This window comes from Desmodus rotundus, chromosome 6 (genome assembly GCF_022682495.2).
Source record: "Desmodus rotundus isolate HL8 chromosome 6, HLdesRot8A.1, whole genome shotgun sequence".
NCBI classification, from domain to species: domain Eukaryota; kingdom Metazoa; phylum Chordata; class Mammalia; order Chiroptera; family Phyllostomidae; genus Desmodus; species Desmodus rotundus.
The window spans coordinates 109,402,533-109,430,194 of NC_071392.1; the positions used below are offsets into that span (position 1 = coordinate 109,402,533).

Genomic DNA, 27,662 nt, shown 5'->3' on the forward strand with positions numbered 1-27,662 from the left:
AATACAGGCCCAGCTTTCTCATCACCATCATTAAACACAAGAATCATCAAACCTTTGTAGATAGAAGATGTCCACTGGAAATGTTCGCCCTTCCACTGTAAGGATCACACACGTATCCCTGGCGGGGTCACTGGTTTCATTCTGATTAAAGAAATCTCGAAATTTCTAAAAAAAAAAAAAAAAAAATCAGTTCTTCATTCCTCTAAAAAAATGGTTCATAGTAACTCAGGGACAGAAAGAACCTGATACGAAACTGGCAGACTACGGGGTACAGTAGGAATTGAAGACCTATAATAAATACCTTGGGTTGCAAAATAGTTATTAAAAACCATTTTTATTATTGCAACTGGGAGGAATCACACTTCCATGGCAGGCTCTTTACTAGGGTTTGATAAAATAAGGAAGGTTAGATTTCAAAGCTGTATTCACTGATACATGTTAAGTTAACATGCAGCTTTGGTATTATCTTATCCTACCCCCTGTATCTCATTTAACTGAAAAACTTGTCAAAAGGTGTGATTCAGGTGAAACAGAGGCTAAAGCAGGGTGACGTGTGGTTCGGAGCCGGAAAGCAAAGACCCGGTTCACTTGCAGAGAACCCACCACAATGTACACCAAGGCAGAATGACTAAATGACCAGAGAGAGCTGCAAGTCACAGCTGGAGAGAACGGCAGGTCAGTGACAGCTCTCAGGGAAGGCAGCACGGGGGGCAGGCTCCATGGCTAAGCCTTAACGGACGACCAGGAAGGGGAAAAGGCACCCCTCTCCAGGATGACAGCAGATGGAGACTAAGATGTAAAGGGGCCCCTGACAGGGGGAGTCCAGGGTCTAGGGAAGACCAGCCTCGGCTCTGAGTTAGCCTCTTGTCTGCAAAATGAACAGACGGCTACCTACCCTGCAAGACCGTTGTGCGGTTCCAATAAAGCGCGATCTAGTACGAGTACATAGTAAGTGACTGTCATCACTCCAAAGGGGACCCGATGCCATGCTGCAGGACACTTCATGAGAGCAGCAAGGCCAGGGCAGTGGGACGGTCACACTGTCAGACCTGTGCCCTGGGTGCCTGGCTCTGGGGCCACTGTGGAGAAGGGCAGCTGTGATGAGAGACTGGAGGCCAACAGACTAATTAAGGAAGGTGCTGTACCAGCTCAGAGGCGGGAGAATGAAAGTTTGCACTCGGGTGGGGCGGGCAGGGCGGTGGGAAAGCAAAGCATTCCTGAGGTCATGACTGATGGGACCTGGCAATCGGGGGGTGTGAGCAGCCGCCCAGGTTCGCTGCAGAGGATGAAGTTACTTCTCCCTCAGCCAGGCCCCCAAGCAATGGACGTTCTGGGCCTGAATGAGTGTCACACTGAGAAAGGGACTGCCACTGAGGAGCTGAGAGTCACAGGTTGGTAGCAGTCACAGGTCTACGAGTTTCAATGCTCTGCGACTAGCCAGCAGCTGGCAGCTCAGGCTTAGTGCACGCGCACAAGTCAAGACGGCCTCAAGCACAAAGGAGGTGGGCAGCCTGGAGGAGGAGGAGCAGCCAGCAAAGCAGTCTGAGGGGAGGCCATCAGGGAGGCCGCAGACAGGGGACAGAGGGCTCCAGAAGCTGCGGGTGGAAGAGGAGGGTTTTTAGGAAGGCTCGACAGGCAGGCTCGTTGGACCAAAAAGGCCAGCAGAACAGGGAGGGAGCTGATGCCTCGACAGTGCCGGTGGGGCGGACGGCTGCCCCTTCGCTGCTCAGGAACACACGTGTTGAAGAGCTAACACGGAGTGTCACTCTTTGGAGACACAACATTCAGTACTAACTGAGAAGACATAAGATCCTAATCCTTAAGATCTTTGTCTTTTATCTCTATTTGGAAATATAAAATACGCACAGAAAACTACAGGCTAGAAAGCAAATAAGTACAGTATCAACAGTGCAAACACTTTGAGGCAGAATGAAGGGACTGGAATAGTGAAATGGGTCCACCTGGAAAAGGAGAGCTAAGTCAGGATTGAGAGAGGCGGGGTCACACTGACACGTAAGAAACACAAAATGACATAAAGGAAGAGGACAGCCTATGACCCAGGATGTGAGTGATGTGGACACGCTGGGCTGTCCCCCCGTCTGCCACAGCTTCCTCCCCTGACGCAGAGCAGTGGGCTCCCAGCAGCCAGGCCTACAACACATGCACCCCGTATGGGCCCACACGTCTGCCTTGCCCGTGCAGGTGGTCCCCAGCGAGAACCTGACCCCAGCCAACCCCAAATTCCTTCCCTAGGAATCTGGAAAGAGACACCAGTTTCCTCCCAAGGAGCTGGACCTATGACAAAAACACTGGGAGTTGTCAGCAGTCCTGTGTTCTGGCACGTGGATAGAAGCAAATGAAAAAAGGAAGACAACAGTATGATACAATGGTCAGTAAACACTTCGTAATTATACCCGGTCATGTTTTCCGTAACTGCTTGCTTAATGCGGCTCACAGTAACAAAGCAGCTGCACCGAAGAAGGCAACCACGGGCCGGCCCCTGGCATACTCTGCTGCCTCTGCCTCCCAGCCGCAGTCTGCTGAGGCCCTGGGGCCCTGGGCAAGTCCAGAGCAGGTGGCGTCACCTGTCCCTCCAGGCAGTAGGGCTTAGAGTTAGTCTGTCACCCACAGGTCCAGCCGCTGGGGGTCCAGGGATAGGTTCTGACACCCCTGGACCTCTCCATCAAATGCTACCTAAGCCACACCCTTCCCCACTCCCACGCCCACTCCTACTCCTCCCTCCCTCCCCCTCTTCGGCCATTCCATTCCTCTTCTTCACTCTCTTACTCTCACATGGGAACTTGTAAACCGCGCCCCACATGCATCCACACTCACCCACCCCACACCCTCACTCCCACGACACTGACTCACCCCTCCCCCGGGTCCTCCCTCCCCCGCACACACAGACCTCACCTTCCCCCGCATGGGCCAGGAAGGGGTGAAGGGGTGACCTGCCCGAGCCCATCAAAGGCACAGCTGAACACCACTGAGGTCCCGCATGCCCGCATTACAGCATTCCCACGGCCTGGCCGAGTTCCCACATTCCACTTTTCCAGTTAAAAATTACTTCCAGACAGTCCGTCTATCCCAACTACTGTAGCCAGAACTGAAAGAAGCTATTTTTTTTAAATCTCTTTGTCACGCCAAAAGACTATAAAAGGCAATTATGAGCAGTAAATATTACTTCGCAGTCATTCTAAGAAAAGACTTGGACGTGATAGTGTTCAAACACAATAAAAACTGTTGGGAATGATTCTTTAAAGGTGAGGTGAGTGACAAAGATAAGAGGTGAAATAGAGATGTTTCGTACAACAAGCCACAGGGGAGGTGACAGGAGGAGCGTTCTGGTGTGGTCCTCAAAAGAGCATTGCAGCAGGTATCGGGGTGAAGAGCACGAGAACTCATCAAAGAGGGCACCCACGGAGCTCTGACCCCGAAGCCATCACAGGCAGACCTGAGACAGCAGACTCCCACAGCCCGTGGGAAGGTCTGGGGATGCAGCCTGGGTACACGGGAGCCACCGCTCTCAGCCACGCTGAGTCTTCAGTCCCGCCAGGTTGTGTGGGTCCTGAAGCCATAGGGAGGCCGGGGGCCAGGGGCCAGGGGCCAGTCCTTCTTCATATCTCAGCTGGGCTATAAAGCTGGCCTCCTGACTGCCACGTCCACATCTCTCCTGTTCCCCAACACAGCACCAACGTGTCTTTCTGGGGCCCAAAGAGGGTCACATCACATACCTCACACCCTCCCGGCAGTCCTGACCAGCTGCTGGATGGCGCTCTTCCTCCTCTGGTCAGCTTGTAAGGCCTTCTGTCACCTGACTCCCACCAACCTTTCCGTTTTAACCTCCCACTGTCTCCTATTCAATCAAAATTCACCCCGCCCACAGCACCTACTCTACACCAGACGCTGTTCTGGGTCAAAGGGATAAAATCACGAGGGAGACTGTCAAAGTCTCCATCTTTGGGGAGCTCACTTTTCGTGGCGGGAGACCCAATAAACAAACAGTTGGATGTGTGCATGATGTTAGGCAGTGATAAGTGCGAGACAGAAAAATATAAACAGATACGAAGATGCACAGGAACTGGGGCACTATTTTACACGGAGGGGTGGAGAAAGGCTTCTCTGAGAAGGTAATGTCTGACCAAGACTGGAATGAAGTGAGTGGAGCTATGAGAACGTCTAAGGGAAGAATGGTCTCAAAAGAGGCTCCCTCCCAGAGCAGAAGCAAGTCTGGGTTTTTCTGAGGGACAGCAAGGGGTGGGCGAGGCTGGAATGCGAGTAACACTGGCGAATGTGGAGTCAGAGGCAGATCACCCCATTTAGGCCCTACAGGTAAGATGCCCCCTTACACTGGACCCCCCACCCCGTGCACACACGGTCTCACACCCCTGTGCTCTGCACATGCTCAGGATGCCCTTCCCTCCCTGCCCACCTGACAAACTCCTGTGCATCTTTCAAGCCCCAGTGGGATGTCCCTCCTGTGAAAGCTTCCGGACACCCTCGAGCCAGCTGGAGTTAGGAACTCCCACCCTGGCCGTCTCAGCACCTTGGAACCTTGGACATACTGAACTGTACACACCTATTTATTTTATACACACACACACACAGACAACAAGAGGTCTAAGTTACTTGGGAAGTTGAACTGCTGTTTCAACTAAAATATTAGTTGTTAAGAGAATAATATAAACTTAACCATAAAAATTATAACATGGGAATTATTATATGTACAGGGAAAACTTCAATTGTACATAAATTCTAAAAATAAATGCTATAGTCATAAATAAATACAAGAAATCTAGCCTCATAGCACAAAAAAAGTAAAAAAGCAGCTGCCTGTGAGAGGAGAAACACAGTATGTTGAGAAACAAGACAAGTTGGTATTACGAACTCAGTTAATTACAGGGCACAGTCCACCCCCAGGCTGAAAAGGAGTACCCTCTGATCCTGTGGAATCTAGGTCATCGGATGGCCCCATAAGGACCGGAGGACATGCTGCCAAAGATGAGCTCTCGCTAGAGGCAACTTCCCACAGATACGGCCAAGGATTCCAGGGTTCACGGGGGCAGGGGAGAGAGGGGGAAAGGTTCTCACCTCCGCATCCAGGGTGGCTGAAGCCACGATCAATCGAAGATCCCCCCGCTTTTTCTGAATCTGAAAAGAAAGCATCATGAAACAATGATAACTGTAAAATTTGTGGGTGAGACCAGGTACCTGAAATTACATCACAATAATTTAGTGTGAGTATTTTGGGGGGTGAGGGGGAGCTTACACATGAAGCAAGTCTGACCACAAGTTGGTAATTACTAACATCATAGGTAAAAATAGGATTTATCACTGTTGTTTCTAATTGTATAAATACATAACATTTTCCAGAACAAAGAGCTAAAATTGTGTATGTAAAGTATAAAGGAGCTTTAAGAATTGAATCTGAACTTACTTAAAGCAAAACCTGGGTCTCTGGATGGTCAGAATCTATGCACACTGGATGGGGAAAGCAGACTTCAGTTGTGAGCACACGAAACAGTTTATTCTCGTGTTATTGTTTATTAATTGTCACATTATTTCCCATATGAACAAATGTAAACCTACTTTTGCTCCACACGTATATAAAGTATAAAAAAGTACTTTAAAAGCAAACAAGCAATAAACGGCCACACCAAGGCAGAAATAGGGGAAAAAGATATTAAGAGCACTCAGAAGACAGAGACCGACAAGTGCAGGAGACATGACAAATGAACTACAGCAACCCTGTGCAGGCGCAGTGCGATTCCGGTCTCATCTGGCACATGGCAGGGATCTGTGTTTGAAGACCGAGGTTTAGTGCTGGCCGCGATTCAGTGAGATGAGCCCTCTCGTCATATTGCCCCTCAGAAGGCAAGTAGAGGATAGACCCTCATACACATCAGACGTCTGAATCCTCGGCCAAGGGATAAAATCACAGATACTAAGTTCTGTACTAGGCCGGGGTCCCTGGGGACTGCCGTGTGGTGTACACACTACACCACGATGCTGGCTAAGGAGGCTGGGGCGTCAGAAGTCGGCCCACCCTCCCCTCCCCTGGCTGGGAGCACCTTCTTCTAATTTGCACTAAAGTACCTCAGAGTCTACTGGTGACCCTGTGCCAGGAGCCATCCTGCGAGTTTTGCATTGTCTTATTTTAGCCTCACAACAGATTCTGGCACAGAACAGCAGCTCTGTGCAAAAGGGCTCTTCAACACGCAGGGGTCCCGTCCCGTGCAGTGGCCACTCGGTGCAGCCGGTGTGACTGCGGACTGAACTTTTTATTTTACTCTACTGTAGCCGATTTAACTCCAAGGTGGTTAGGGCCACCGTATAGGAAAGTGCACCAGCGCACACAGAGACACTTCCATTGTCCCCACTGTAGAGGTGAGTGAGCCTGGCAGTTAAGAGTCTGAACCCGGGCGGTCTGACCCAGAGTTGATGCTTCATCACTGCTCTGCCGTTTCTTTCTAGACTCCTGTGCCCGGGAATTTGTCCAAGGGAAACAATCAGAAAGCACACACACACACAAAAAAGCAGGAAGGTGGGAGAGGATGGAGATAAGGTTGAAACAAGATTGGCCAGGAGCTGCAATTATCGAAGCCAAATGATGGGTATCTGGGGTCATAAACTCCCTCTTTATCCGGGGCATGTTTGAAACTTTCTATAATAAAGTGTTTTTAAAAAATAAAAGGAAAAAAAACAGGAATGCAATGATTTCATTGCAAGGGTGCTCACTGTGACATTATTTAAAATACTTCAAACCTGGAACCCTAACAGTAAGGGAAAAATAAAATACTTTATGATAGAGACGCCGTTATATAGCCGTTAAAAATAATGTCTTCAAAGAATAGTTCATGACACAGAAAATGATCTTGATGTGATGTTAAGAGAAATACGCGAGACACAAATCAGCACATACAATGCAATCCCCGCTGTGCCAAACAGATTATGTACACACACACTAAAGAAGAGAACATACCAACATCCCACCAGTGGTCTTCCCTGAATGAGTAGGATTGGGTTATGGATGAGGATGTAAAATTTTTTTCCTCCATTTTCCTAATCAGGCAACAAAACAAAACAAAAACCTAAAAACAGATGCCCGGCGGCGAAGCCATACCTTCTTCAGCAAGCCGATGGCAATGTCTGTGTACAAGGTCCTCTCATGGGCTTCATCCAGCATGACGGCACTGCGAGTCAGAAGGTGGAGTTCACGGAGCATCCAGACAACCCCCACCCGGCACAGTCCCGCCCAGATCATCAGAGGGACGACTGGGTGCTTAGCCCCCATGCGATCACCTTGTGTTAAAATAAAGCCACATAACTCCTCTCCAAAAAGGAAGAAACTCTTAAGCTAATACAAACGGTAACATTAACATACCCCGGTGAAGAAAATGGTGTACTTATTGCTATCTTTAGCGTTCTACCAGCCATGCCGTGGCAGGTGGCTCAGTTGGTTGGAGCATCATCCTGTGCACCAAAAGGTTACGGGTTCGATTCCCAGTCAGGGTGCGTACCTAGGTTGCGGGTTGGATTTCTGGTTGGGGTGTGCATATGGGATGTTTCCTCTCTCACATAGATATTCCCCCTCCCCTCCCCTTCTTCTCTCTCTGAAAATCAATGAACATATCCTTAGGTGAGGATTTTTTTTTTAAAGTATTCTCGTAAAGAGTTTACCACCTAGACTGGATCCCAATACGATCTAAAATGTGATTTTAAATATGTAAAATACATACTATATAACATATAACCCCACAGAGCACGTATGAACTGGAACAAGACCCAACCACTAAAAGATTGTTAAGCTGCAGGAAATACAGTAACAAAAAGGGGCGCACGACCACAGGTGTGCTGCGTGCGTACCAGGGAGCCAAATGTGACATGCTTTCCCGGAACACCCGAGCCTGGGTAGGACAACCTCGAAGCCTGGCGGGGTGGACAAGACACAGCACGGGGAGGAAGGGCAAGTACGTGGACTCTGAGGACTGCATTCCCCAAGTGCTGCCCAGTCTGTGCTGCGACCCTCCAGTCAGCAGCTTCGTGGACGTAAGACAAAACGAGCAGATCGACAGACGTTCAAGTACGTAGGGCTGTAATTTGCCCTTTTCTGACCATCTGTAACTTCGGAGGAAGACATCAGGGCCGAAGCAGCCAAGGTAAGGACAAAACCTCCAGGGCAGCTGTACGCAGACGTGAACCCCAGCTACCAACACAACTGCTTCTCCGTGTGCTTGTGCACTTTTCAAACTTCGGGAAAGTTACCGTAAGAAAAAGACATTCACCTGTATTTTGTTAACAAAGGATCAACCATCATTTCCCTGACCAACATTCCATCCGTGAGAAACTAAAAAACAAAAACATAAGAAAATTTAGAAAAAATCCATGTATACTATATGTTTTTTTATAGCTCAGGATTTTTTTATTGATGTTCAAATACAGTTGTCTCCACTTTCCCACCGCCACTTTATACTGTATGTTATTGATTTTTTTTTTTAAGTTCAAGTGCAACTAAACGACCTCTGCACTAGCATGCATACAAGACAATCGCCACAAGGACAATGAGGAAATGCCCCAACATTCTAGCTATCGAGCAAGGGAACTGCTCACAAACAGGACTTTGAACGTGAGATCTCCAGCTGGGGTCTGAAAGTCTTTCGGGCAAGTTTCACCTGCACTTCCCGTCTGAACATGGGCTAAGCCTCACTTCCTCGGGCCGGCTCCGCAGGTATCGCTGAACAGGCAGTAAAGACAAACCTGTGCCTGCCCAAGGAAATGCCACGAGTATGACATAACTGTCCTTAAAATGTCCCCAAAACTAAGGGCTTGCAGCTCTTGAGGTAATCAACTTCAACTGACATGACTGTAGGGAGGCTGGAAGGGACTGCGGTTAAGAACATGGGCTATGAGTCAGACGGCTGGGGGTTCAGACCTTGGCTCCACCTGTGACGAGCTGTGTGAAACTTGCGCAAGTTACTTGCCCTCTCTGGACCTAATTCCTCATTTGCAACATGGAAATGATAGAAGTATCTACCTCAAAGGGTTACTGTGAGAATTGAGTAAGATAGTACATGTGAAGTGTTTAGCACAGGACCCAGGATATAGTGTTCGAGAGTGCCAGCAATGATCACTTAGGATTAATGAATGTTTATAAAATGCTTTAGAAATATGCAGCAAGAATTAGGTACTGTTACTCTCACCGACAAACAGTTCAGTACTTTAAACAGGGCTAAGCGTCTCCCTCACAGGCTGTACCTTAGTGTTTTCACTTTTTGTTTACAAGAGCAAGATGCATCCCATAATATGTTTCCTGGGACTGGTACCAGCTGCCACATTCACACCCTGGAGTGAGACTGAGAACCAACGACAGGCCACCAGTTAAGAACTGAGGGCCTTGAACGTAGGACCAAATGGAACACAAAAGCTTTCTGTGAAAGTTTTAAACATAATCATTTGGTTATGTAATCCACTGAAATTTATCTAAAAATTAGCTACTTTAAATATATTTACAGGTACAGAAGAATATTCCCTTTACCTAGTAAAATGACTGTAAAGGTAACAAAATACAAAATTTGAAAAACAAGGTCCATTATTTTTTTACAAATCACTACATTGTTCATTTAACTCATCTGATTATTTTCAATATTCCTCTGTTGCAAATTGAGAAGTTAACTGAAGTTGAAATAACCACTTTTCACTTCATCAAAGCACTTTCATTCATGGTTTCAGAGTACTATTTGATCAGACTTCGATTCCAGCACCGTGGTACCCAGTAGACGCCGTTAGCAGGGGTGTATGCTAATTATTATTGGCACTAATTATTTTAATATTAGCATGCAGGTCAAAGAACACACATATAAAATCCATTATCTTGTAAAAATTAGGAAGTGCGAACTAGTAAAACTAAGTTCTAAACTTTTATCAATCTATACTACCTGGTCTCTGGTTTTAGGCCTTTTACAGACAAGTTTCTGTGTTTGAACAGCTGTGTGGATCGGTGGGAAAGCAGTAAAACACACATAAGAGAGGACAGCTTCGAGTCCTGGCTCTACCACTGCCGGGCACACAACACGGGCGAGTCACTCGACCTCCCCGGCCCTCAGCCGCTTCATCCGTAGAGCCAAGGCTTACTTTCAAGGTCCTTCCAGGGCCACGACTCAAGAATCCGTACCTCCCAGCAGACTAAAGGTCCCGTCAACAGTACTGCAGTATGCGTTTAATTTCCCCCAAGTGATCATCTTCCCCATTTACAACAGGGAAAGCAGCCCGAGCACCTCACCTTAATTCTGGTGGCCAGCGGGTCAGTGCAGTCGTCGAAGCGGATGCAGTAGCCCACCTCGTGGCCCAGCACTGCGCCCCTCTCATCAGCTACTCTCCCTGCAACCTGCGGGAAGAAAGACCATGCTCGAAGTAGAGACACGGAAATTACTGCACAGAGTACATACTACGGAAAGCCCTACAGGCCACTTATTTTTTAGGTTTTATTTACTTATTTTTAGAGAGAGGGGGAAGGAGAAAGAGAAGGAGAGAAACATTGATGTGAGAGAGAGAAGTATCAGTCAGCTGCCCCCTGGACGTGCCCCAACCACGGACCTGGCCCGCAACCTCGGGATGTGCCCTGACCGGAAATTGAACCAGCAACCTTCGCTTTGCAAAGACTCTCAACCAACTGAGCCACACCAGTCAGGACCAAGGGCAGTTATTTTTAAATAGCATGTGAACACAGAGGAAAATGAAAAGAAAAGGGGCAGGTCAGTAGAGAACAAGTGGGATAACCTTTGTGGCTTACTAACTTTATATACCCCCCCTCGTTCTAGAATCGACTTGAGGCAACTTATAAGAATATTCACAACATAAACTGAATCACATAAAGATCTTACAAATCAGGATCAAAGAAATGACAGGTGAAATTCCAAAGATTCAGGCCAATGAGAAAATTTTTAAAACACAGATATGCCAAGTTACTGAACTTGGCTACAAACTCAGCTCTAAATTTCCTGGAGGCCAAAGCAAAAAGGAAAGCAGACATGACGAGATTCACTCTGTTCCTCAAGCCTCCTTCAGTACACCAACCGGGCACATGTTCACGTCCTCTGCCCTGAAATAGGGCACCGTCCACTGGCCCCTGGACCATGAAGGCAGGAGGACAGGAATGAGCAAGTTCAATACCAGGCCAAACTCATTTTCTCTTTGGAGGCAAAAGATGTCTCCAGAGCAAGAGAATCTAAAACAACGTGCCACAGCGTCCCAGCCACCAAAACCATTAAAAGAGGAAATAAAGACAAGAATGCAGATTAAAAATAACAAAGGGCAGATGAGCCCATGAGAAGATTAACCGAGAATCCAAGTTACCATAGTACAGTAACACCAGAGAACAAAATGCGTAATATATCATGAAGCCCATAAATTTGGTAGACTTCTCAGTCAAAGGTTATCAACTTATTAGGAGGAAGTATTTGAAATAATAAATATAAAAGGAGAAGAGCAGTAAGCTTATACTTTAGTTTAAAATAAAGAGTGTAACATTCACTATATAAATTACTGAAAAGAACCAAAGGGAAGCAATACTACAGAGCAGGGTGTCCAAATTTTTGGCGTCTCTGGGCCACACTGGAAGAAGAAGAGTTGTCTCAGGACACACATCAAATACACAAATACTAATGAAAACAAACAAACAAAAATCTCATAATGCTTTACGTAAATTTACGATTTTGTGTTGGGCCGCATTCATAGCCATCCTGGGCTGCATGCGTCCCGTGGGCCGCAGGTTGGACACCCCTGCTATAGAGGCTTCCTGGGGACCTGGCACACCCACCCAGTGCGAGGCAACTTCCCCATGCAGTCCCCGAGTCCTGGGCTTGGAATGTGGGCTGTCACAGGACGTGCCTGAAGCAGAGTTCACTGCTACAGCCACTGGGCCACGGCAGCTTCGGGCCCAGGAGCCCAGAGCCTCCCTGCACGCGGCTCCCGGGCCAAGCACACCAGTGGTTATCTGGCCATCAGCGCTTGAGAAACTGAAGGGCAGATGAGCATCAGCAGTGGCTCTGCCCAAGGACTGGAAATTGCAGATCTGGTGGACCAAAACAGATCAGTCATCCAGCAGCTGGTCTGTACCACAGTCTTTCAAAACATCTTAGGAAACCAGAAATTCATCCTACACTGCTCTACCTCTGCAGCTCGCATTTCCCGATACACAGTACTTCACCGGGACAGTTTTGTTATTGTTATTGTTATTGTTTCAATTCCAACCCTACAGAACACTCTACAGTAAATCTCAGAAGTGGTACATATGGAGAATATGTGCACAGAACTACTTGGAGGTGACGGGGGAAATAGGCTTAAAAGAATGAATATAAATGAATCAACCCTCTCCATAAAAAGATAATCATTTGAGTCTATAAGGGAGAAGCCAAACCAGTTACTTAGTCCTATTATTTCACTATTTATATATATTTGCTATAAAAAGTATGTATTTTATTTTCAAACTCTTTTTTAAAAAATGTATTTATGATCACACCACTTGATATTTGAAAGGTCATAACCTAGTGGCTTTTTAATAGATTTTTACCTCTATTAAATTCTATAATACTCCCAATAACCTCATCAATTGGAGTAAATATCTTTTTGACAGAAACAAATAAATATAAGGAAAGGGAGATAAAAAGGAAAACCAATCACAGAGCACCGACTACCTGCAAGTACTGTGCCCCAAGCTCTCACAAACTGTATCTCATTAAATATGCACACAGCCCACGAGGTGGGCAAGATACCCTCCTTTTCACAAAGAAAGAAAATGAAGTCAGACAGGCTTAGAGCTTGTCCAGAATCACAGCGCAAGGCAGGGCCTGGCCGTGAAGCCAAACCCAGGCCCTCCGAGCTCAGTGAACACGCTCAGTGGTAACTGCCTCTCACGGACACCAAGCCACTGCTTATGTGATCTGTTCTGAGGCTCCGAGATTGTTTTCAGATTTCGGTCTGCACACAAAGTACTGTTGAGATGTTGTATTTCAAATCTGACAGTCTATTAATATTACACACTTTAGATTCTTTACAGAGAGAGCATGTGGTTTCATGGAAATTATTCCACGGCTATAAATCTGGAGTTAAATGCAAACTGATTAAGAGCTGGGATTCCAAATCTCAAATAGGAAAAATTTAAGTAACTGAGTCATCTCTTGTGACACAAAAGGTGACGTGGTTTCCAAACTGTTACTCCATTTTCACACATACACAAGACTGGGGAAATGTTTACAAAAATTTCTAACTCAAAGACAATTAGAAAATGAACTTTGGAAAAAAAGATTGCACAATAATTAAAACTCAGTACACTGCAAAAATAGAATTAATTCCTCGTCCAGGTAAAGATGGCCCTCTCTCAGAGCTGATTTAAAACAACAAAAGAAAAAAACATATTATCAACCAAAACCTCCACCCCAATGAAAGAAGGAAACAATAGGAGCCCAACAATAAATTAGGAAGGACAGCTGCCAGATGCTGTGGGTCTGAACCCAGGAGGAAAGCCCCGCCTCCTCACAGCCAGAGCTGGCTGCTGGCTGCTGGCTCGCTCAACGTCAGCGTGGCCACCCTAAAAGCCAAGGCCGACAACCCCTGGATCCGGAAGACCTGAGCGGTAGTGTGTTCAGGCTCTGAAGGTGTAGGAAATGTCTCAGTGGGCGACCCGCTCTGACAGCAAAGAATCACAGGGGGTCAGAGGGAGCTGAGAGAGAGGCAGTCAGGAACGGGCAGCAAATTCCAAGTCAGAGAGCCCAGAGAATTCTATCTCGAGCCATTACAGAACTTTTCATTCATCAAGGAGTGTGCGGGCAGATCCTCGTCCTCGTCCTCGTCCTTGTCTGCCCAGCACAGGAGGTTAAGAGACTTGGCGAGAGGACGTTCACTGTCCAGACCGGTACAACCTCACAATCCTGTGGCCATTAAACACACTAATACGAGTCCATTGCATTAAAGCTAATGAAAAAAGAAGGAAAGAAAAGGACACAGGCAAAAAAGCAGTTTAAAAGGAAACTTTAAAAGTATTACCCCCCACCAAAAAAACAACCAGAAGTAGAATTCAGCTAAAGAAATCCAGTTTCAAAGAAATCACAGGCTGAAGCTAAAAACAAGGTGAGGAACAGATGCAAAGTCAAAGAAGAATCAAAGAGAAACAATGTCTCAAATGCACAGATCAGAAGCCAGTCTGAAGACACGAGACTCTAGAAAGGCCTTCCCCAAATCTGAGAAGAATCCCTACAATTTATATGCTATAAGCAGCCAGTTACAAAATTAAAGGAACTTTTCCACAATGTCAATAATGAAAAGCAAACCCGAATCAACCAGGAGTAACACGAAGGAGTAACACGAAGAAGCTGGAGTAACACAAAAGTATTGCTCTCACTGCAGGAAAGTAATAGAAAATCACTGTCATGTGCAGAGATGATCAATGGAAAAGTGGCCAAAAATTGCACGGAAAAAAAAATTTACAGAAATGTGTCAGGCAGTTAATTAATAAAAGCACTGTTATTTTTCTCGACTTTAAAAAAAATGTTTGTGGCATTATCTGCTTTTAAAAATTACGATGTATTATAATATCTCCACCCATTCTAAATATTTACTTCTCTATCCATTAAGAAATAAAAATTAAAAGACATAACTATGAGACACAGGTAGGGATATAAAAGAATCAAAACAGAATAAACTTGACTAAAAACAATCAAACACTGTGGACAGGCTTAAAGAAATCTCACAAAACAAAGTAGAAAAGAGCACATGATTCCAGAGATGGTGATAAATACTAAAAATAAACAAAGAAGATCTAATATACACTTAATTGATACTCTTAGAAAGTCCATAAAATCAACAGAACAGAAAAACATGCCAAGATATAATAGAAGAAAATCTGCCTGATACAAAGAGAGTTGAACCTGAAGATGAAAAGTTCTTCCATTTTAGGAAAAAATGAGACAGCAATTAGCATCAAGACACATCCTGGTGCAAAAACTGTCATAAAAGCATTTGAGCAGGACAGTCAGCCAGGAAAGCGGGGGCAGGGGGGAGCCCCTGTTGGACCTCAGAGTTCTGTCCAGGGCGCCTCCATGCTTAAAGTCAGGGTCACAGTGTCTGCGCCCTTTCCAGGGAAGGAGAGTGGAATCAAGAATTTTATATCAACAAGGAACATAATCAAACATTCTCAGGCATGTGACATTCAGCTAATCAAGAAATAAAGTAAAATGAGTGATTCGAGGTTGGCAGAGCAATGGGAGTCATGAGTGATGAACATTCTAACGGAACTGGAATTAAAGACCTGTGGGAGTTATGATTACAGAAAAGAATGTCTATTTATAAATCTTGGAATAAAAAGTATAGCACTGCATCTATAACAAACGGAGGGGAAAGATGGAAAAAAGTGTGTTCGTTTACTCTTACAGCAGGAAACTACCTATAACATAGTTTCAGAAATAAATAGCATCCTAAAGCTTTTTCTAATCTTTTTTGTTTTCAAGATTTAATAAACTCTCTCATGGTGAACAAATATGTATCCAAAGTTCAATATAACTACTCCTGTTTCACTTCGGTTTCCTCTTCTGTTAAATGCTGCAAAAGCAAATATATGGCCCTGATCCCACTTTTCTAAAATTATTTGTATCCACCCATCCTGCCATTCTTCTGTACGTGAGCCTAAGAGGACCCGGAATGATGCAGACAAACGTCCCCAATGTTTTTGCTGGACAGTGAGACTTGGGGTTTTTTTATTCTCTTTTTTGTTTTAACTTCTTCTGTACTTATTACTACTTAAAAATTTCATAATATACAGGGATCAATTCTATAGAAATAATCAGGTCACGGTTCTTTTTAAAATGAAGAATGAAATTCTTAAGAAGCAAAGTCACATTCACGTGGAGTGTTTGAGAAATGAGAAAAAAGTTAAGTCACTGAAACAGAAGACAAAGACGGGGTCTTTGCACTATGAAAAAAACAGGAAACAGAAACGCACCGTAACGGCTGCCACTCTTCGGGGCTGGGTCACGCCCACAACTCTTCCTTCCGCTGTCCAGCCAGCTTCTGCGAGGTACTGCAAGAAAAGTCCCATCTAAGCATACATCTGCCACCACTTCTCCAGAAAGAATCTCCCCTAAGGTCACGCTGTGCTGTGTTAAAATCACTGAGAAGAGAAATAACAGATGGTTCTTGCCCCAACAGACGTTTTGGAAATTATTTTGCAAATGAGGGTTCTGAGACTCGGAAATGGTAGGTAATCTGTTCAAGTTCACACCAGAGCTGATGATAATCAGAACCAAGGCAAAACTCAACATTCTCACTCCCCAGTCTTAGAAAACTTCCTCGTACTACAGCTGCTTCAAGGCACAGCACCTATCCGTGAGTCAGTCACTGAGGACAGCGCTCCGGGGACAGGGGAAGAATAAAAAACCGTGCTAAATCTGCAGAACAAAGACTTTTACAGTACGCTTGGAGACGGCTCAATATAAATATCAACCATACCAAAAGTTCTGGGAGATTAAATAAAAATAATTAGATTTTACATACATGCACATATGCCATGAGTTATATTAGTGTACATAAAATTTGATTATATGTGTTTATCTCACTTATGTACTTATTTGCTATATATATTGGTTACATAGTTATTTGATTATATGCATTTTTCAAATCCAAAATAGATTAACGGTATTAAATAGATTATTTAAAATGATTGTATGTAGCACTTATCATCAGTTTTATTGTTAATTATTATTATTCCCTGATAATCTCTCAATAATTTAACATGAACCTTCACCTGTGTCCCTCTGTAATTCTATAACCCTCTTCAATTCTATAAATTGAAGAATTCTAAATTCTTCAATTTCTATTTACAACTATGGCAATAATTCATCTTACTCCTCCTCTTCAACTATAATTATTTGAGGACAAAAATGATGCATTACATCTCTTTCAATCTGTCCCCATTGTTCTTTTCAGAGTGTGGTTGTTCAACTATTATTTTGGAATTTAAAAAAATCGAAGACTGTTACTTCAGTACTAATCAAAGAAATTATAAACCCCAGAAGTTCAATAAAAATATCTAGTTGGGTTGAATACTTCCTCTCTGAGAGAAGATTGCAAAAATGCAAATGATAGTAAAGCAAGTTCTCATTCCCAAACCCTTCCAAACGAATCCAAGTGCAAAGACACACCTAAATCCATACTCACTTGGGGAAGCTGCGTGCTCTTCCCACATCCTGTTTCTCCAACAATCACCACCGTCTGGTAGTTTTCTATCAGGTATAATATGTGATTCCTAAGCTGAAAAAGCAGAACCGTACATTGTAAATGGCCATACATTTTCTCAAAAGACCTAAACAAAGACATTCAAACATTATGAGCTGTCTGCCAAAGGAAACTACATTTCTAAAAGAACTATCAAAATGTATTTCCAACTGTTAGGTACTGCTGGTACCAGTGTAAGCTGATGCAATTCTAATTAAGTATAATAACTTACCAAAGTATGTCATACACACACCCTTCGAATCAAGATGTTCAATTATAAGAAGTCATATTGCAGACATACAAATACGTGTGAACAAAGATGTACATACAAGCACACTCACTACAGTACTGTTTATAACGACCAAAAGCTCAGACAGCCTAACCGTTCACTAACAGGGAATTGGTTAAATCAGTTATGGAACACTCCAATAATGGAATCATACGGACTCACTAAAAAAGAACAAATGTCTATTTATACTGACATGAAGTGGTCAACAAGATACGTTAAGGGAAGAAAGCAAGGTGCAGAACAGTGTGAATAATGCATTAGAATTTGCACTAAAGGGTAGATACAACACACTTGCTATCTTATGTACACACTATCTCTGGGAAAAATAAACTGGTACCTGCCCCGTCTCCAAGGAGGGGAACAGGGTGGCTGGGAAGCAGGGCTGCGAGGGAGAGCTTTAGATTTTGTACAGCAAGCATGTATCACCTAATCAAAATGTTTTTCACTGATTAACTCGCTTAAAGAAACAGACAAGAAGAATATGCTTTCACCACTACCTCTCACTCCAAAGTCACAACAAAGCACCCACCAGTTACATCTGCAGTCCAGCTGAGCCTTCCTTTACCCACGAGGGGGGAGCAAAGACACTGACTGGCCTGGAAAGTCACAGACAATTCCAACATCCTATCTACTGAGCTTCAGAATGCATCCCGGTACCACATTCGATGGCAGGCACACGGAAGTGCTCTGACACACTCCTGCTTGGAACGAAGTTCTACAGAAACCTGCCCGGGCCCCCCCCACTCCGATCACTGCCCAGCTCTCGGACTCCAGGGCAGCGACATGTCTGGTGGAGATTGGAGGAGCCGGGTATCGCCTCACTGGGTCAATAATGTGATGGCTGTTTTAGGTGTTTAATCGGGCCTTACTTGGGGCCTAATTATGTAGTCCTCAAATCTTAGTGTGAAAATCTCTCAGGGTTCTTGTTAAAAATGAAGATCCCTAGCCCTACAGGGGTTGGGATTCCGTAGGGCTAGGGTGAGGCCCAGGAATCTGCATGTTTACAAGCACTCTAAGGATATTCGGCAGCAGGTGGCCTCACGACTATTCTAGATGCTTCCTTGTCAGTTGCGTGCATTTTGTGCTTTCTTTTTTGTGGGTGGAAGGGAAAAGGTTTGGGATCTTAGCAGATACTTTGTAAACGGTAGATCCATCCACTGGAGGGATGGATGAATGGATGCGTGGACAGCCAAGGAAAACTTGAAAGACAATTTGAATACAAACAGAGAGACAGACAAGGCATCCCTGGAAAGGGAAATAACACAAGCAAAAGAAAGAAGATGGAAATAAGCAAACCATACAACTATACAATCTCTATTCAGAGGGTGCAGGAAAAAGCCCAGGAGAGGCTCTGGGTTTGGCATGGAAATGGGTTTTGAGGGGGTCGTTAGGGCCACACTGTGAAAGGCCCCAAATGCAGAGCTGGAGTCCAGGCTGTACCTGAGGAGAAGCGCAGGCTGTGTTTCGAGAACAGGGGACAGCAGCAAGCAAGGCTGATTTGAGTGAGAAACCGAAGGCAGTAACCATACTTCGTGTGCTGAATGCAGAGCACAGCAAATGGAAAGAATGCAACGACATTCAAGAGATGAGAAGATTTCCAGTGTGGAGAATGGGAAAATGACAGCACCACGGAAAGGCACAGGCAGGGAAGCCACGGAGAGTGCGGAGGAGGACCCGAGTGGGCTCCGAAGAGCCGGAGTGTGAGGGAACAAGAGCACAACTCTGCACGGCCGTGTCCGGGGCCCAAAGAGACACCGGCCTAGGGAAGGCAGCCACCCTGTGATGGCACTGGGAAAAAGGGGTGAGCTTCAGATGCACTGAGGCTTCAGTTCCAACTTCTTTTCAAAGGTACTTTTAGTTCTAGTTTTAACAGGGGAGTGGTAAATGAATAAATCTCCTAGACTTATCTTTAAAACCATATGAGATCTTAACTATGCTTCATCTCTGCTTTGCTTTTTATCGGTAACATACTCCTCTCCCTACCATTTTAATTGCATCAATATATGCTAACTTCTTGTTGACTCTTTTTTTTCCACTTGTGGCTTCACTTATCATATCTTATCACTGGAAGACAAGGATCAATCAAGAAAATGCCAAAATTAAATACCTGGTAAATAATAATTTTCCTTGCACTGGAATGTTTTCTGCATGTCACACATCTTGCTAAACGCTCTGCCTGAATTACTTCATCCGGTCCTCATAACAATCGTATGAGGGAGGTACCATTAGTCCCGTGTTGAAGGTAAGAAAACAGCAGCTCAGATGGTAAAGCAAGGCCACACAGCACACAAACGAGGAAGCCTGGGCTTGAACTCTGAAGTCCAGACCCTTCACCACAGCTCAATCTGTGTCCCTCATGGTGAGGAAGCCACAGAGAGCCTGTAAGCTGGTCTCCTGGGGATCAGACTGGTTTACATTCACACCGAATGGGTGAGGTTAACCGCCCGAGAAGGAAACCCAGACACTGGCAGTATGCGAGTGACTAAAATGTTTGGGGCCACATACGGCTCGAACGCAAGCCACTTGGCTAAATTATTAAGGCCGCCATTTAATATCCATTTGGAAAAAGAACATATTATAAGAGAGGAGTTAGCAGTCTAGACAATGGGACTCCGTAAGTATAAGAACTTGGCAGCCTTACCCAGCACTGTCCAGGAGAGAGACAGGGTGCTGGTGGCCACACCCACTCGGGTCATTCCAGAGGCATGGGGTGAGGCCGGGACTGGGACCGTTCATCACCCTTCAGCAGGGGCTGTGTAAATAAAATGCCCTTCAACTCTATCTAAATCGCCTTTGGCTCTGAGCCCACTTCCTGAGTACAGTTTGGCTTCCCACGTGGACTTGGCAACAGGGAGGAGGTGTGTCCGTGGATTGGGTCCATCTGCGCTGAACTACGACTCCCTGTAAACACACACATTCTGATTCTGGTTTACTCTTTGGTCTTGTGAGATGACGAGAGACGCGTCCAGTTCACCAGACTAATGAAACCCCATCTGGATGCGCACATGGCACGTAATAAACACACCGATATCCCGTCACTGTCTCCGTGGGAGTTGACCTCTTCACCAGAAAGCACCTCATACTCCCATTTAATCTTGTTTAAAGAAACAGGCCCTGAAAAAGGAAGCCCAACCTGGCCGTGTGCTGGTAATGTGTTGAAGCTGGATGCACAGAAGTTCACTGTGCCATTTTCTCTGTTTTTCTGCATGTTTGAACTTGTCCGTAATTGAAAACAAAGAGGGGGAAAAAAAACATCATTCCATTTCTTCCAGTTTTCAATACGGAAGATCTAACTGAAAAAAATCTTAAGGACTCTGAAGATTCACAAGGTTAACTGACACACATACTTTTCAAAGTTCATCCCTTCAGATAAGGGAGTCTCGAGTTCTCTGTGTTCTAAAGAATCATTAAGAGGACCCTCCTCGCCCCAGTGCCAGTAAAGCCCTTGCGGGCGGCTTCAGGCCCAAAGGCTGAGCGTGCCCATTCAACGTACCTTGAACACCGGCAGCTTCTGCCTCTGCTGCTCTATAGAAAGGGCAGCATAAGGGTTGTAAACAACAGTTGTTGCAGAGTTTTCCGCTATACTTTGTCTCTCTTCAGAGATACTGACACCTGGGCCCTCTGTACCTGTAACAGAAATTTTCTTTTCAGATTCTCTGACACAGCAAACAGAAAAATGCGCACGAGTTACAAACTCAAAGATGAAGCTATACAACAGAAGCAATACATGTAATCTCAAACTACTAGGAGACATTACACTTTAACTTCAGGAAAGCATGTAGAAGAGTATAATACCTGTAAAAATACAAAAATATTCTCTGTAGGCTTCATTTGCAGTTTCAAAAACAAAGGAGGTCCAGTCCCAGTGGGCTCCCAATTGGCCTCACACAACTGTACATTACAGACAACCATGTTTTCGGTTCCGGCCTCCCTGTCCGTATTATCACCTAACCCTTAACAAAAGTGACAGAAACCCAGTGGGAATTAGCTGAAGCATAGGATGAGTCCTAGTATTGTAGGATGGCAGCAAGGTCACGGACCACAGGAACCAGGACTCAAATGCTGCCTGGGCTTTCTCCTTCTCTCATCTCTGCTCCTCTCAACAAGGTCCTCTCTGTCCCTTAGGGTGGCTTCTCTACAGGAGCTGGAGTCGGGGCCGCTGACGGTGCCACGGCTCAGGCCCGCAGATCCTCCACCAATCATTCGTTCACTCACCCGGCAGGGCCAGAAGTGCAGAGATACAGCGCGAACACTGTGGAGGCAGGCCTACCCTCGTGCAGCTTACTGCTGCTTCTATTCTTCCTCCCGACAGAACGTAACTTAGTGCATGAACTGGCAGTAAGTGCTACGGAGAACATTAAAGACCCGGTATGAGGGGACAGGGGGCCCCAGGTGTGTGCTGTCCAAGGGTGTGGGGGGCTCTTTTTCTCCCAGCACAGGTCCAATGCTCAGCCCGAGCCAATCAACTACGGCCAGTGGAGTGGGGCGCAATAAATGGCAGCCCCCATTTGAATCACAGAATTGGAATGGCTAGATGGGAGGTGCTGTTCTAAGAAAACACTGTGCCGAGCAGATTAAGCCGCATATTCCACAGCAGCTTCTTGGTAGGAACAATGACGACCTGGTGCTCAGGAGGGTGAAGGATAGGGAAGCCATATCCCAAAGTGAAAAACTGTTCAAGGTACCACAGATTTTTAGCCTGAAAAGAAAAGTGCCTTCGGAGAAGCATTTTTATGATCACTTCCATCACTTTTCATGCCCGTTTGTTTGTGCAGCCCAAGGACAGAAGTAAGAGTAATCAGTAAATGACACAGGGCTCAGAATTCAACCCAACAGGTAGAGCTATTCAGCCCTGGGGCGGCACGGGGCCTCCGTGCAGCAACAAAAACTTCTCTGGACGTTCAAACATGCTGCACAGCCTCCTTTTGGGGGTGCTACAGGGGTAATTACCCAAAGTTATGATCTTGCAGGTCTTCTGAACTCAGAATCTGTGATGGCATGTGAAAGTACATACTTTATGACAAGAATATTTATGTCATATTATGACAAGAATATTGTCATCATATTATGACAAGAATATTTATGACAATATTTAGCCCAATGATTTAGGTTTACATATTGGGGAGTCCCAGATGCCTTTAATAATCTAATAAATGGCCCTGCCTGGTGTGGCTGAGTTGGTTGGGCATTGTCCTTCAAAGTGAAGAAGGGTCGCAGGTTCGATTCCCGATCATGGCACATTCCTAGGTAATGGGTTCGGTCCCCACTCTGGAGGTACGAGAGGCAACCAATTGAAGTTTCTCTCTTACATCTATGTTTTTCTCCCTCTCTGTCTGCCTACCTTCATCCCGCTCTAAAAATAAATAAAATCTTAAAAAAAAAAAAGGCTGATTAACAGCAACCCTCTCAATCCAGCATTCCCTCTCAGTTTTCAGTTTAAGTGGTGACACATTAGTGGGTTATGAAATTAATGTAGTGAATCATGACCAGCATTTTTTAATAGTGAACTAGAAACAGAATAGAAGGCATCCGAGTCCCAGGGAGGAATACTGTTTTTGTACAACTTTTTTCAGGGGTGCATGTGTACGCCTGCTGGACCACAGCACAATACATTCTTTACTGGAGGCCAGGCCAAAAAAAATCCCCAAAGCTGTTGCTATCAAGTTTCTGCCAGGCGTGTAATCAGCAATCACGAAATATTTGTTGACTAAGTGAAGAAAAATGGCCAGGCCCTTCCGATCCACTTGGGCTGGTCAAACAGAAATCTTAGGCAGTTCAGACAGAGCTCTCAGGCAGATACCACAAATTGCTAGAGATCACAAACTAGTCACTCAAGGTCCCCAGAAGTGCCTTGGTTAAAATGTTTGAAATAGTTCACTTAAAACATGTAAAAATTTCCCATTCGAATCTGGATATTAGATGTAAAATCGGGCAACTGTGAGCCCACATGACAACGATTGGGTAGAACTAACTACAACTTCCTGCTTTCGCTAGCACATGCAAGCTCGGGTGTATATCACTACGTGCACATTCTAGTTTGCCACAGTCCCCTACGCCGCATTACTTCCAACCAACAGCTTCACTTATTCAGATTGTCTGAAAGGCCCCTGTAGCTACCTGACGGTGTGGCTCCCAGCCTAGAGGATATGTTCGTGATTCTAACATCTAGCCTTACGTCTAGCCTCAATCCCTTACTTGACCTTCACATCCTACTTTCATACGTTGAACTTCAGTTTCTTCCCCTGTCAAATGACAGTGATACCACCATCGTAGACTTAGTGTGACTGTTTAATAAAATGATACAGGCAAAAGTGACTAGCACAAACTTAGGGCCTTGTAAGTGTGTTCTAAATCCATTCCCACCTCAACTAATGACAACAATTTATCTAGACAAGTGGTTCCCACACTTTGATACATGCTGGAATCAGCTGGGGAATCTTTTTAAAAGACACTGATGTTTTTAGTTCCTGGCCCTCCCGACTTCTGATTTAGTGTCATAGGGTCTGACAGAACAGCAGGATATTTAAGCTTCCCAAGTGATTCAACTACGCAGCAAAATTTGAGAACCACTTACCTAGATAGTCACCTAACCCAGAAATCTGAGTCATTACTGACTTTACCTTCTCATACGTCTGCCTCTAAAATGTCCCTCCAACAAGGTCCCTCCTCGCTGCTCCCAGGCCAAAAAACTAAGGCTTTCAATATCCTTCCTCAGTTTTAGTAGTACCTTCTCTTAAGGGAGTTCCTGACTTTAACTTCCTCTCCCAACCATTCTGCATAGCATTGCCAAAGTTATCTTTCTAAGACACACAAGGGACGTGTGTCATCCCCTGCTAAAAGCAATGAAGGGCAAATTCTTTAACTTGCCATGACAACTCTCACAACGAGGTCCCTACCTTTCTAGCTTCATTTCCTGCTAAACCCCAAAATACAGGGTGGGGAGAAAGTACTGGTTTACAGTTGTGAGTATGCAAAACACAGTATGTTCTTTGTATATTTGTTCTTGTATTATTTATTACTGTATTGTTTTCCATATGAAAAACTATAAACCTACTTTGCCCCATCCTTTTCCCCACCACTTAACACCATCACACTACTCAATTATTTTGGTTTTTTGGACATTCTTGAGGCATGCATAGCACTTTGCCTTTGTTCGTGTTGCATCCTTTGCCTAGAGCTCCATTCTCCCACTTCTCCGTGGAACAAAATCTTACTTGTGCTTCAGTGTCCACCTCAAAACAACATCACTATTTTTTTAAAAAAATATCACTAGCGATATGAAGTACTTCATATCCACACATTCAATCTTTCCCTCTCCTCTATACTTCCATATAATTATAATAGTTAATATGTGTCTGGTGCTAACAGCTGTACATGTACTTTCATTTAGTCTTCAAAACAATCCTTTGGGTAGGTGTTATGTCCAATTTATAGATGAGGTGACTGAGACTTTGAGCACTTAAGTGACTTTGCCAAATCACCGAGTTAGTACATGGTAGTGAAGGACGGGCTCTACCGCCTGACTCAAGAGCCCATTTTCCTTACCACCACTTTTCTGCCTCGTTTTAAAATCTCTTCTAAAGGGTATCCAACTTCATAGTATAATTGAGAGACAGAGAATAAACCTTGAGAGCAAGTAGAGCCCTGGTCTTCTATATCTGTCTCCTGACTACAAGGTTTGGTGTACAGCAAGTATACCGTCAATGAATAAACTAAATAATGGAATCAAACTCTTAGAGTAATCCCATGTTCTTTAAAATAATATCCTGGTTTGATTTTCAACAGTTCATTCAGGCCTTTATTATACTTCGCACTTTGACCCATGATTAAAGGCTTGAAAAAACAGAGGGCAGGTACCCTTGTTACCTAATGGGAGCTTAGTTTTGGCTGCAAATAAAACTCAGGATAGATAGATAATTAGCTAATGACTTTGAAATGCTGAATCATAAAATTGTTAAGTGACAAACTACAGATTTTAAAAAAGAATTAACACATCCCTTGCATGGGTTTATCTCCCCCATCACTTAGGTGCATGGTCCGAATTTCAGGGACCCACTCTAAAATACCCTTTAAAGTTAAAAACTTTCCTTGTTTTACCTTCTCTATGTCTCATTTCATTTTTGCTGCAATATACTTTGCATATCCAGACCTGCAGAGGTGCAAGCAGTGGGGGGTGGAAACTTGTTTTTCAGTAGAAACTCATGGAAGGGGAGGAAGTAATGCATCTAGGAGGGTCTCACATGTACACATTCAATAAAACCCTTGTAGAGAAAATTAAAACAAAACAAGCAAAGCATTTTAGGACTGAGATTCGTGTTAGCCTGCAAGAGAGGAAGTCCATGTCAGTCGATATGAAGGAGTTCACTTTCTGGTAGACAATCGGAGTGAACAAAAACCACCCTAAAACAAAGTAAGACATTTACTTTACCTTTTTATGAGCACTTACTCTACGTCAGACAAGTCGTCGTGCTCTTTATTCAAGCTCAAGGATAAACGTTATTATTCCGCCCGTTTAACAGCTGAGGAAGCTAAGGTTCAGAAGGATTAAGTGATTTGCCCAAAGGCACTCTGCTACCACAAGCAGAGCGGAATCCATGCAGTCTGATTCCACAGCTTGAGCTCCTAAATTCTGAGTGGCACCGCCTATCTGGTTCCAGGTTAGCCCCAGGGCGGTAACAGGACACGCGTGGGCGCTTTAGCGTTTCCCCAACTCGTGGATTGGGCAAGACAGGCATCAGGAGTGAGGAAACGAGGCCCAGAGACGCTGGGAGACTCGAACAAGGTCACAGAGAGAATTTCTGCCCAGGCTGGGAGCTGATCCCCCCAATCCCTCTGGACCCCTGTGAGCGTCGGAGTCGCTGAGACGACCAGCATCGAGGCAGCTGTGGCCAATCGGCCGACGCTAGGCCTGCGAGCAGGTCCGCAGGCTCCAGGACGCCGGCATCCAGGCCAAAACCAAAGTCAGTTCGCCGCATGTACCCGGCATTCTGCACAAAGCCTTACCCGGTCGCCAGAACTTCACCGGTCCCATGGGCGCAGCCATGCTGGGGTGAAAGGTCACGAGCAAGGCTCCTCCCCTCTACCCCTCCGTAGTGCGTCAGCACCGGGAGGGAACGGGGGGCGTGGCCCGCGTGGAGTTTAGGACGCCGGTTCCCTTGGTGTTACGGCCACGCCCCCAAGGCAAGCCACGCGTCTGCACCGCGGAGCCAACCGCTAGTCCACCGCGAGCGTTCCGGCCTCGCCTCCAGGCCGGCGGGATCCACCCCTTCCCCCCCTTCCCGCCCCCACACACAAACTGGTGAAGACGGCGCTTTAGCTCAGCGGGTCACCGTTCCAAGTAGCCGTTCTAGGCACGTGGCGTTGCCTCGCTGGCGTACGATCGCCTCAGAAGTGCGAGCTTTGGGAAGGGACTGCTGGCAGGCAGTGGGAACGGGGACAGTGCATCCAAAATGACCGTTTTACTGTTTCTCTTTTACTCTCCCCCATAGTTTTAAGTTGAAGGATAATAATAACTGCCTTGTGGGTTTGCTGGTTCAGTAAATATTTCCGGAGCGCCCACGTACTGCAGTTTCAGCCCCTTCCTTCGTGTTCGAGGTGGAGGCGAGAGTGAATAGTAAATACGTGCTCGGTAAACAGTAGTGTTTATAACTATCAATAAAGAAAACAATGGTAAACGGTATGGAAGGAAGTCTTCAGGGGATTTGGGAGTAATGCTGAAAACCGGGGATAAACATGGTTTGGACTAAGAGGCTTAGAAATGGGTAGACCAGTTGGCTAGGACGCTAACCCAGTGTTTTTTTACAATTTGATTGTTTATATGATTTGAATGCTTGTTTAAAATAGAAGTACTAGTCCCCAGTCCATTCTTGAGTCAGAATCTCCAGGAGCAAGGCCTGGGAACTCGCATTTTAAGAAGCCCCTCAAATGATTCTTTTTAATCAACAAGCTTGAGAACAAGTTCACTAAGGAGAGCTAATAAGCTCAAGTTAAAGGAACAATTTTATGGGTAGGCAACTAGTTGGAAGGGAGAGGCTTCAGAACCTACGCATTTTCAGAGCTGTGAAGAAAATTATGCGCCCTTTCAGAGAAATGACATAGCCATGGAAAGCTC

The 27,662-nt window shown here is 45.2% G+C and overlaps 1 protein-coding gene across 1 annotated transcript in view; it reads right to left on the bottom strand.

Annotated features, from left to right (window-relative positions):
- DHX35 (DEAH-box helicase 35) overlaps positions 1 to 26,615 on the bottom strand; it is a 59,255-nt gene extending 32,640 nt beyond the window's left edge. Inside the window, exons 1-9 of the mRNA XM_045194725.2 lie at positions 26,555 to 26,615; positions 21,045 to 21,178; positions 17,206 to 17,298; positions 15,992 to 16,069; positions 10,280 to 10,384; positions 8,286 to 8,347; positions 7,124 to 7,193; positions 5,092 to 5,151; positions 53 to 165 (exon numbers count right to left, since the gene is read on the bottom strand). Coding sequence (XP_045050660.2) covers positions 53 to 165; positions 5,092 to 5,151; positions 7,124 to 7,193; positions 8,286 to 8,347; positions 10,280 to 10,384; positions 15,992 to 16,069; positions 17,206 to 17,298; positions 21,045 to 21,178; positions 26,555 to 26,594 — 755 coding nt within the window. The 5' untranslated portion in view covers positions 26,595 to 26,615. The remainder of the gene's footprint in view (positions 1 to 52; positions 166 to 5,091; positions 5,152 to 7,123; positions 7,194 to 8,285; positions 8,348 to 10,279; positions 10,385 to 15,991; positions 16,070 to 17,205; positions 17,299 to 21,044; positions 21,179 to 26,554) is intronic.
- Positions 26,616 to 27,662: the final 1,047 nt, after the last annotated feature.